Here is a 12,927-nt window from a genome sequence, read left to right as displayed (position 1 = left end):
TTATGTAGGAAATATGTATTATTTTATTAGGATGTGATATTTATAGATAAGATACGATTTTATTCAAATAATTTAAACTTTGAGATATAGTAGAGAGACGTTCAAGAAAAATCGAGAAAAAATTGTTAGACCTCGAAAATTATTAGTAAACTCACGTCAAAAAAATTAAATAACAAATATTATCAAGGGAATACTGTAATAATTAATAAAAATAGTGATCGAGTATTATTTGAAAAACAAATATTATAATAAAGGGTATAATATAACAAATGAACCTAGACAAACAAATAATAAAACTAAAAATGAGAAAATAAACCAAAATTTAAATTTGAAAAAAAAATGAAAATTTGAATTTTATTTTATTTATTTATTTATTTATTTCTTGAGTTTTTTTTTTTTTTTTTTAGAATATTTCTTGAGTTTGAAGACTGAAGTACAATAATTTGGGCATGAGAAGAAGGAAAGAGTGACCGAATATTTATTGTATTAAAGAATTAAAGGAGCGAAGAGTGGATGTTGCTTCGCTCATCACTGCATCCCACAGACCACAATAGTTTTTCGATTTTCCGCACTTGACAGGCTTCGAAATGGTGTAAGAATCAAGGTTCTTTTGCCTCCGGTGCTAATTCTGGTTTCTTCGAGGGTCAGTTATCTTCCAATTTTTGTTTTGAGTTTCGAATTTTGGCTGGATGCTGTCTCAGCTTTTTAGGTCAAAGTAGATAAAAAGTTGCTTATTTTAGTGCGGAGTCTTGAATTTTTACGTTTTAATTTTGTGTTGCATCAGTTGCATTTGTTTTGGTAGTTCTTTTCTATGGATCAGTTCGCTGAGGAATAATTATGACTAATACTTGCATAAGGGATGATCTTGTAGGCTTATGTTAATGGGAAAATTTGTGTTGCTTGATCTTTGTCAAAGTTACAGAATTTCATGTAACAGTTGAAAAGAAAAGAAGGAAACCAGAGAAATTGGAAGTAAGCAGTAAGAAATGATTAGGTATGAGTCGACGGGCACCAAATTTCTTCTGATTAACAGCACTGGAGTTTGGGGAAGAATTTGCTGTTGCTTTTTAGTCCGCTCCGTAACCTGGTCAATCTTTGATTGGTGCTACTTATGTTTATTTATGGTTTCATGTTGATGTCCAAGAAATAATTTGAGGTGTTTTGTCCTCCTCCCTTTCTATGTCAAATTTTACGAGATTTTGTGGCTGAACTCAATGCTAGCACATGGGCACTGCCCATGTGCTAGATCTGATGGCTCTTTTTTTTTGTTGCACGCGAGATAAAGAGCCGTTGGATCCCCATTCAGGCAGTGCCCGAACGGGGAAGCATCGACAAATCCGATTTTGTGATATGTGAGATCAGATTAGCTGAGGAAACCGAAACTGATTTCGCAACCTTTTATGCCGGTTTATTTTGTAGTAGTTGTGTAGGGTATAGAACCTGAAAAGACACATTATCTGAGGAAACTGAAACTGATTTTGCAACCTTTTATGAATGCTTAACTTACAAAAGGAACGAGGAATGATCTTTTATATTGACTTTATTTATGTTTGAACAGGTAGAGATTTGTGTCTTGCTGTAAGGTGGCAGTCTGTTGTTTTCTTCATGCTTTTCCTATGGGAATAAATCTTGATGGAAGTATAACTTACTTTGAACTCTGAAGTCTGGTTTGCTGAACATTTTTGTCGCCCTTCATGAGCAATATGGTAATTTAAATTTCAAGATCTCACTGTTCTGTCAGTTGTTAGAATTGTTTTTTGTTTAAAAAAATTGACGTATGTGTTGTGCTTATGCCTAGATGCTTGAACCTCTGTGCAGGTATATATTTGTGTATTTGTGCTGAAGTGTCATTTTGTTTCTAAACATTTCAATGCAATGACAGAGTGACTAAATGGCATGAGCTGCTTGGTTATCTTCGAAAGCATTACCCAAACCAGGCAATATTTGAACTAGCAAATGGTCTCCATTCTTAGTTTTTACCATCTGTAAAATGTGAAGATAATTTCATTCCCGTCCACGTTGCACTGAATCTTCTATTTTCCAAATGAAGATAAACTGTGAACTTAACCAAACAAAGGGAATTACTGTGAGAAAAATATGTTTGTATTTGTAGACTCTCTATGTGTGCAGGCTTTAGTCTACAAATACCCAATCCAAATTGCTGGAATAGTTAGCTTTAGGTATTAAGCCGGATATTTTTAAAATTTGTTAGTTGGCATTTATGTTTTGATAATTGTTTTTCCCCATTAATCGAGTTTAATTTTATCTTTCTGCAGCCCTGCATAATTTTCTATCTCGATCTTTATTTCTTGCCAATTTTTCAATAACATGCATGGCCTAATTTTTCTGTTTGGCATTCTAATTTGGTTTGCAAATGTTTTGATTTACAGAAGCAAAGAGAACCACCGGATGTACCCAGCAATGTGAAAACAGAGGTGGACAAAATTGGCCACTTACCAGGGCATATTATAGATAAAATTTTGTCATATTTACCCCTCAGGGATGCTGTGCGAACAAGTGTTTTGTCGACGAAATGGAGATACAAATGGGTTACACTTCCATATCTTGTATTTGATAGTCAATCAGTTTTAGTCTCTACCCAAGATCAAACCCTCATTAAAAACAAGCTTGTGAGTATTGTTGACCACGTTCTATTGCTTCACAATGGCCCTATTCATAAATTTAAACTTTCTCATCGAGATCTTCAAGGTGTAAGTGATATTGATAAGTGGATTCTTTTCCTGTCTCGAGGCTCTGTCAAGGAATTTATACTTGAGATATGGAAAGGCCATCGTTACAAGCTCCCTTCTTCCATATACTCTTGCCAAAAGCTGGTCCATTTGGAACTTTTTAACTGCCTTTTAATGCCTCCATCTTCATTTGCTGGTTTTAAAATTTTGAAAAGCCTTGATCTTCAGCACATTACCATGGACCAAAGTGCATTTGAGTACATGATATCTAGCTGCCCTTTACTTGAGCGGCTGACTTTGATGAACTTTGATGGTTTTGCCCTTCTTAATATAAATGCTCCAAATCTTCTTTTCTTTGACATCGGAGGCATTTTTGAAGATGTAAGTTTCCAGGACACGTTCCATTTGGCTATTGTCTCCATCGGACTGTATGCTAACGCTGAAAGTGACCGAAACCTAGCTTTTGGCAGCACCGGCAATTTGATCAAGTTTTTTGCTTGTCTACCGCATATTCAAAGGCTTGAAGTTCAGAGCTATTTCTTGAAGGTGCCATCAGTTCTCATCATAACTTAAATTCCAAGATTTGAAAACGTTGACATCCACGAGTGCTTTAATTGAAAATTTGTATTAATTAGATAATAGAGTTATTTGGTCTTATATTGGAATTGTCACGTAACTTGCTAGCCAGCTTAATTTGCAATATTTTACTACATTCCTCCTTGCTATAGTTAGCTAGGCGCTCAGTTATGAATCAATACTTTTGTTTTTTCTCTCAAGTCTCAACTTTCTAGTCAATTTTCTCCCTTCTTTCTGACTTTTCTCTCCAGTATTTGGCGGCCGGAACCATACCAGCAAAGCTACCGAAACCTTGTGTTGATCTTAGCTTTCTTTCAATTCGAATCAATTTCAATGACATGGAAGAGATTCAGGCAGCAGTTTGCCTTCTAAGGAGTTCACCTCATCTTCAGGAGCTTGAGATGTTGGTTAGTTTTTTACTTTTTTTTACGCTCATTAATTTTACTGTATCTCATTCATGATTCAACCATATATTAAACATGTCTTGTTATTCTTAAATTCGTGTTTTGCGATTTCCCTTTTTTTGTTATGCTTTCTGTTGATTCTCAATCATCTCCGTTATTACATACAGGCTCGTGCAGAGGAGCAACATGTAAGGACCATTTATCGTACTTCGGAGAAATTTGAAAGCTTTACTTTTAATCACCTGAAGTTCATCAAGATTGTTGGGATATCTGGGATCAAACAAGAACTGAATTTCATCAACTTTTTACTGGCAAATTCACCTTTTCTTGAAAGGATGACTGTCAAGCCTGCCTCGAACGACGGCGGGTGGGATTTATTAAAGGAGTTGCTCCGGTTCCGACGAGCTTCTGTCCTTGCAGAAATCATCCATCTTGATCCATAACTTGGTTTATTTATGTAAACTAGAAAAATGTACGTGTGTTGCACGTAACAACAATTTTATTTGATTGAGAACGAAGTTATCAAATTTCGAATGTTTAGCTTTATTAAAATCAAGTGTTATACTTTTTTACGGGCAAGTTCAAACTTCAGTCACCATGATTCAATATCTAATTAGCTACTGAAATGGTCATATGACCTATTTAACTTTATTTTTTGTTATATTTGTCGGTTTCTGATCTACGGTTTTTTGTAGTAATATTATATGTTATGCATTGAGTTTGATTTATTTTTTAGCTAACAATTTTAAAACAATAACATATGTTATATATTTATTGAAAAACGTAAAATATATATATTTGTTACAAACTGTAGAATCAAGAGATTTGTGTTTTACTAAAAGCTATAGTTAGTGGTAATTGTGTAACGCAAATCTTTTAGATCGTAACGCAGTTCAAACAAACACATGTTTCAATTGTTCAGCTCAATGAAACAATTATTTCATCCAAACAATCATCTTATCAAGAATTGTGCTTTCAATCAATATGACTCAAAACCACGAGCTTGACTATGATATTAATTGTATGACTGTGTCACGCTTTACCAAAATTTATAGTTAATGATAACAATACGACTCAAAATTTTAAATAATACAAAATCTTAAGCGTCATGTTTCGATTAATGCTCTCAGAGACTATTATTGCACCACATCATAAACAGTTTATGTTAAATGATAATTTTACTTATATTGATTTTTAAGAAAAAACAGTAATTTTTTTATGAGAAATGGTTTTTTGATTCATTGACTTGTCCAAATTTGAGTTTTAATCCATTGAGTTGTCAAATTTGGTTATGGTGCACAAACATTTAATTTTCAATTATTGTTAGTCTAATTGCTGATGTGATATTTGACAATTCAACAATGTTCGATCTCACTTCAGCAATTTTACTTCGTGTCAGTATTTTTTTATTATAAATCAATATTTTTCAGTGTCACGTCCCCAATTAGACCAAAAGTAGCCGAATTAAAATTTAGCGTATCACAAATAAACTTTGTAAACTTAATGGACCAAATCATAATATTAAATAAGTTAATGAACAAAAAAAACTATTTTTCTTTTATTTAAAAGCTTTATTTAGAGATGAATTTTGATTTTCTATTGATAAAGTAAATATAAATCACGTATTATTTTTTCTCTGATAAACCATGTTAATCATTAGACAATTGTTGTAGCTTGACTTGCTACAGTAATTTCTTTAATATAAATGATTTTTTAATTCATTAACTTGTCCAAATTTGAGTTTTAGTCCATTGAGTTGTCAAATTTGATTTTGGTGCACTAACATTTAATTTTCGACTATTGTTAGTCCAATTGCTTACGTGATTTTTGACGATTCAACAATGTTCGATCTTAATTTTTGACTTGAATATGTTTTTATTCTTATTTTTCTTCAATAATAATCCAATTGAGTTGTTTTAAATTTGATATACATATAAAGCACATGTTGTTGTACATGTCATAAAAACATTTATATGGAGTGTGATAATTAATATATAAATATATTATTTACAATAAAAATTTGAGTATAAAAACAATTTGTAGAAAAAATATTTTTTAGAGGATGAACAACCATATTTTAAACAAGCTAAAACTTGTATAATCTATCATTTCTAGGATTTAAGTAACATAAATATAAGAATAACTTGTCTGACTTAAAATCGATTTGAATGTAGTGTGATTTTCTACTTTTTATCACGCAATTTTTTACGATGTCATAAGAATTAACATTAATTAATTTTATTAGTCAAGTATTATACTGTAATACAAATATCAACATGAAATTTAGTTATAATCATATTCTCTATGTCTCACTTATTTAAGCTACATTTATTTTTTATTTGTATCAATTATATAGTTTAGTTCTTATATTAAATATCATATGTCCTACACTTTTAACAATTTATCCCTATTAAATTCATATTATTAACTACTTGTATAATTATTTTATTTTATTAAAATTTAATTAAATAACGGCAAAATAATAAATTATTTTACAAAAATTATTTTTACAAACACTTTTTTAATATATATATATATATATATGTGTGTGTGTGTGTGTGTGTGTGTGCGTGTGTGTGAAAATACACATAAGCCTAAATAAATGGGACGAAATGAATATATTTTTTTTACCTTGAACAAGAAAATATTTATGGTTTATTAATTCTTTTAAATTTTCATATTTTTTTACCGATTTATCCCTATTAAATTTATATTATTAACAACTTGTATAATTATTTTATTTTATTAGTATTAATTGATTCTATTAGCCAAATATTATATTGTAATACAAATATGAACATAAAACTTAGTTATAATCATACTCTCTATGTCTCACTTATTAATTAAACTAGTATTTCACCCGTGCGATGCACGGACTATATATCATGTATAATATGGTTAAATTGGATAATATAAAAATTTTGAATATGAAATTAAAATATAAAAAAATTTAATTCTACAATAAGTAATAATAATAATGTTAAAAAATACTTTTAAAAACTTTAAAAAAAATCTTTAAAAAATGTGTCGTGCGATGCACATGATGTTATTTTATACAATTAATGATAAAAAAAATAGTAACATTAAACATTTGAACGAACATAAATAAAACATAAAAATAAATCAAAAAAATTTATGTATACATCAACATCTTAAAATATGGTTTTATCGTGTGAGATCTAGTAGATCTTAACAACATACTAACTGTGTTTCAACGATCAATGCTAGTCTGAAGGGCATAGTTCACGAATAACATTAAGCAAATGTGTCATTTGGTTTGCAATTGATTGGTGACTGTTTTATTGAAGTAGTTGATCATGTTAAATAATATGTTTTGCACATAAATATATTTATACATTAAGTTTATTCAAACCAATATTGGAAATGCTCGGTCAGTTTTGTTAAATTTTAAAATTTTTAATTGTGTGCAGAAAAATCTAGGGATGCGATATCGAACCAAAATATCGACTTTTCGAGATACCGTACCAAAATTTTTTCGATATATAAACATTTTTTTGATATATCAAATTTTTTTCGTTATCTCTACGGTATTAGTATGGATTTTTTTCATACCAAAATTTTAGAATTTCGATATCTGTACCGGTATGAATTTTTTTATACAAATATTTTTATACGATATACCGAAACTCCACCCCTAGGAAAATCATGATTGTTTTTTTTAAAAAATTAGAGGTGGAATTTTCAATTTTTTGGAAAGAAAATATTGTATGTGCATATAAATATATGAATGTATTAAATGTGATTTTTTTTCGAATCTTAAAATATGATTTTAATTTTTTTAAAAAAGAAATCAATTATCGTATACGGAATGCTGAAATCTTGGTTAAGATGTATACATATATGATAAATTAACAACATTGTGTAATCTATATATACATGTATATTTAATATTTATTGGGTATTTTAAATGTTTTATTAATATTATGATATATATTTTATATATAAATATATTTATTCATATATGGTAAATATGAAACATTCTGTATTTCTTAGTATTGTTTTTTCACATTAGAACCATTATCTAATTCATATATACATGTATATTTAAAATTTATCTGGTATTTTAAATGTTTATTGATATTATGATACATATGTTTATAAATATATTCACACATACATGGTAAATTAGCAATATTATTTAATATATATTTTAAAAGTGCACTTTAATTGTAATTATAAGTGTTTTCAAATTGAAATATTATATATTTATTAGAAATGTGGAATTTTAATTGTTTGTAAATATTTTTCGTATTTAAAATGAATATATATGTATATAAATAAATGTAAATATTACAAATTTTTAATTTTATACATGAATATTGTGATTAGATGAAGAATTGTTGATGTTTTAGAAAGCAAATATTACGGGATGATATTTATGTATATTAATTTATGCAAATATAAAGAAATTACATTTATATTTAATAATAACATTTATAGATCTTAAAGGTGTATGTATATAAATTATATTACCGAATTCTGTGTGTGTATATATATATATATATGTCTATGTATAAATTTATATTAAATATTTTTCGAATCTTATGTTGGATTTTTTAAAAAATTTAATTGATGAATTTTATATATTTTGGAAAGCAAATATTATGAATGAAATGTTGAAATAATAAAATATTTTAAATATTTCTGTGTAATTTAAATGAATATATGTATATAAATATATGTAAATATTATAAAATTTTTAATTATATGAATAATACGATTCAATTTAGAAATATAATAGTTTGTAAATATTTTTTCGTAATCCAAATATGCCAAATATGAAGAATTATAATTTGAAAAGATATAATTTTTTAAAACAATTTATTTTCCGATTTTCACAAAATTTTTGTTTAGAAACCAAGTTTTGGCGGAATTTTACTAAAAATGACAAAAAGAAAATTAAATAAATATTAGAAAGGGAATGCTGAAATCAAAGAATAATGAAAATAATCATGTGTAATTTTACATGTATATATATATGTATATAAATAGTTGCAAATATTATGGAATTTTTAATTACATGAATATTGCAATTTAATTATGAAATTTTTTATTTTCGTTTTTAGCAACACATTTTTGTCAGAATTTTGCCAAAATGAAAAAAATTCTACTTATATTTATGTATGTTTAATTATATGAATATTTTGATTTAATTTCGTAATCAATATATGAAATGCTTTATATTTTGGTTAAACCTAAGTTATTCTATATTTTTCTTAATTTTTAGATTTTGTTGTATTTAAGAATGACCGAGAAGTTAGTAGTGATTTTTTATAGTTTTAATTAAGGTAATGATTTTGTATGCTTCTAATTCGCAATTATAGATAGTGATTTTTTATAGTTTTAATTATAGTTATGATTTTGTATAGTTTTTTTTTATACAAAATTAAAAATTAAAATATTATGCAATTTTTCATTACGTAATATTTTGATTAAGCCTGAAATTTAAATTTTTGAAAATCCTCCATAATCAAAATATGCTTAATTTAGAATAATTGATTTAATATAATTTTAAAAAGTATGATTTTTTAAAACTATTTTTTCCCATTTTTGTTCTGAAAATTTTTTATTTCCGAATCTTATGTTGGATTTTATTTTAAATATTTATTTTTTATTTTTTATTTTTTTTAAAAGCAAATATTATAAAAAAGAATGCTGAAATTAGGAAATAATGTAAATAATTTTGTGTAATTTTAATTTTATATATATATATATATATATATATATATATAGATGCAAATATTATGGAATGTTTAGTTATATTAATATTGTGATTTAATTTAGTAATTAAAATCTGAAATTTTTTCTATTTTTTACGGGTTTAGAAATAATTAGTGATTTTTTTATAGTTTTTATTTTATTTACAAATTATATATATAGACAAAGATTACGTAAATATACATAAATATTGTTTGGAAAAAAAATATTGTAAATATATGTATATGTATATGTATATAAAAGATGCAAAGATTATGGAAGTTTTAATTTATATATATGTATATATAAATATGCAAAGATTATGCAATTTTTAATTAAGTTAATATTGCAATTTAAGTATGGAATTTTTTATTTCCGTTTTTGGCAATATATTTTTGGCGGAAATTTGCTAAAAATGGCAAAAACTCAGTTATTATATATATATAGATTACATTAATTTTTTTATTTATCTCAATTACAAGTCTAGTTTTCATATTAAATATCATATATCCTACTATTTTAACAATTTATCCATATTAAATTCATATTATTAACTAATTATATAATTATTTTATTTCATTAAATAAGGGCAAAATGAGAAATTTTTTCACAAAATTTACTTTTTCAAACACTTTCTTAATATATATGTGAAAATACAAACAGGCCTAATATGTAGGACGAAATGAGTATATATTTTACGTTGGATGAGAAAATATTGATGTTGTTGATTACATTTGTAGTCCCTAAAATTTCCAAAAATATTATACAAAAATATTAATTATTAAATAAAAAATGATAATAACTAAAATGTCACTTTTATTTCATATTAAATATCATATGTCATATTCTTTTACCAGTTTATCCCTATAAGTTCATATTATTAACTACTTGTATAATTATTTTATTTTATTAGTATTAATTGATTCTATTAGCCAAATATTATACTGTAGTACAAATATCAACATAAAACTTAATTATAATCATTCTCTTTATGCCTCACTTATTTAAACTATATTTATTTTTTTATCGATCTCAATTATACAGTCTAATTTTAAAATTAAATATCATATTTTATAATCTTTTGACAATTTATCTCTATTAAATTCATATTATTAACTACTTGTATAATTATTTTATTTTATTAAAATTTCATTAAATAAGGGTAAAATGAGAAATTTATTTACAAAATTTACTTTTTCAAACACTTTCTTAATATATATATGAAAATACACATAAGTCTAAATACGTGGGATGCAATGAGTATATTTTTTACCTTGGACAAGAAAATATTAATGTTTTTTTATTACATTAGTAGTCCTTAAAATTTTCAAAAATATTAGACAAAAATATTAATTATTAATGAAAAATGATAATAACTAAATTGTCACTTTTATTTCATATTAAATATCATATGTCATATTCTTTTATCAATTTATGTCTATTAAATTCATATTATTAACTAATTGTATAATTATTTTATTTTTATTAAAATTTTATTAAATAAAGGTAAAATGAGAAATTTCTTTATAAAATTTATTTTTTCAAACACTTTCTTAATATATGTGTAAAAATACACACAAATCTAAATAAGTGGGAAGAAATGAGTATATTTTTTACTTTGAACAAGAAAATATTGATGTTGTTGATTACATTTGTTGTCCCTAAAATTTTCATAAATATAACAAAAAATATTAATTATTAAATAAAAAATGATAATAACTAAAACGTCAATTTTATAGATATATATATATATATATATAGATATAGGCAAATAAATAAATTAAGACATATTTCAATTAATATAATAATTTTTTAGTTTAAGAATTGAATTAAATTTAACAATTAATCTAATTTAAATAATAAATCAATGGACACAAAATTAAGATAAATTTCAATTAATAACTTTTAATTTAAGACATGAATTAAATATTAACAATTAATATATCTTGAATAAATAAATGGACAAAAATTAATTACTCTTGACTAATATATAAAATGAAATGGAAAACATAAATAAACATTGGAAATGACAAAAATATTTAATTAATAGTATGTAAGATAAAGAAGGGCAAATAAATAAATTAAGACATATTTCAATTAATATAATAATTTTTTATTTTAAGAAATGAATTAAATTTAACAATTAATATTCTTTGAATAATAAATCAATGGACACAAAATTAAGATAAATTTCAATTAATAACTTTTTAATTTAAGACATGAATTAAATATTAACAATTAATATATCTTGAATAAATAAATGAACAAAAAATAATTACTCTTCACTAATCAATAAAATGAAATGGAAAACATAAATAAATATTGGAAATGACAAAATTATTTAATTAATAGTATGTAAGATAAAGAAGGGCAAATTAAAAAATTTACAATTGAAACTCATTTATTTATAAAAGTAATAATAATAATAATAATAATAATAGATGATCTCTACTTTAATTTTTGGGATTTTAGTTGGGAATCGTGTTTGTTACCAAGTGCTGGAACATGGGGGAAGAAAATAAAAAACAATGGGGTTATCTCTGTGTTTTGGTTTTTTTATCCTACCGTAAAAGGAAATACATTGTATTAGCCTGTTTCATTTCCGAATATTAAGCAACTTAAAGTGATTTAGGTAGTGTTTGAAAGAGCTTCTAAAAAGCATGATTATGGTACTGAAAAGCCATAGGCACATCAAGAACCGAAGGGATCTTATTGGTATGACGATAATTCGAGGATGTCGAATATTCTGAAGTTGAATGTTTGAGGTTATAATTATATTAACAAAAATATCTATAAATCTTGATAACTTCAACACAATCAGTTGTTTGTCAAATATTTCGCTGCACTAGTATCCTTTTTACTCTTTAATACAAATGTTTAGATTTATGATCTCCAAAAAATCTTATCTTAAGCACCGTTCTGTTCACCATATTACCAATATATGTATAACTTATCTCATCTCGCGTTCTTCTCGTTATATTATTTATCTATATATTAACTATTTATTTTACATCAATCAAATCATTAATTATTTATCTTGCATCAATCAAATAATTGAATTTAAATTACTATATTATACCTTATAAATAATATAATTTTTATTTTATTTATTGTTAAAAGGACAAAATAGTCATTTAACATTTTTATATAAAATTTAATCAATCAAATCCAATACTATTTTAACTATCATTTTTTATTTATTATTTATTACATTATATTACTTATCTATGTATTACTTATACCATACACCAAATCAAACGGTGCCTTACTATATATACCAACTAGGAATTGGTGTGTTTACTTCAAAAATTTTATTATAACATCGGGGTGGGTTGGCGTGGGGCGAATTTTTTTTTCCACTTTTTGCTAAGTTATAAAACTCAGCTTTCTCATTTAAAATGGAAGATATTTATGTCACGTTACCAAATGACAACCACGATAACATCGAGTGACACCGATGATAACGACATGACATGACACATTTTTAGTACAATTAGTAATTGTCTTTAATTTCGAATGTTCGTAAATGAAATTAAGGA

At 25.4% G+C, this 12,927-nt stretch overlaps 1 protein-coding gene across 2 annotated transcripts; it reads left to right on the top strand.

Annotated features, from left to right (window-relative positions):
- Window positions 1–475: 475 nt before the first annotated feature.
- Window positions 476–11,990, top strand: LOC140891008 (F-box/FBD/LRR-repeat protein At1g13570-like). Of its 2 annotated transcripts, XM_073299222.1 has the most exons (6): window positions 476–643; window positions 1,559–1,706; window positions 2,391–3,236; window positions 3,518–3,673; window positions 3,838–4,127; window positions 11,830–11,990. In XM_073299222.1, the coding sequence occupies exons 2-5, from the start codon at window positions 1,695–1,697 to the stop codon at window positions 4,111–4,113; spliced, it is 1,290 nt and encodes a 429-aa protein (XP_073155323.1). In that variant the 5' UTR covers window positions 476–643; window positions 1,559–1,694; the 3' UTR covers window positions 4,114–4,127; window positions 11,830–11,990. The 2 variants fall into 2 exon arrangements, with proteins under 2 accessions (XP_073155323.1, XP_073155316.1); XM_073299215.1 differs by lacking the exon at window positions 11,830–11,990 and having other exon boundaries at window positions 477–643; window positions 3,838–4,321.
- The last annotated feature ends 937 nt before the right edge of the window (window positions 11,991–12,927 follow it).

Source organism: Henckelia pumila, chromosome 1 (assembly GCF_033568475.1).
Source record: "Henckelia pumila isolate YLH828 chromosome 1, ASM3356847v2, whole genome shotgun sequence".
Lineage (NCBI taxonomy): Eukaryota > Viridiplantae > Streptophyta > Magnoliopsida > Lamiales > Gesneriaceae > Henckelia > Henckelia pumila.
Note: the sequence above shows the minus strand (reverse complement) of the source record. Positions and strands in the feature narration are given on the sequence as shown.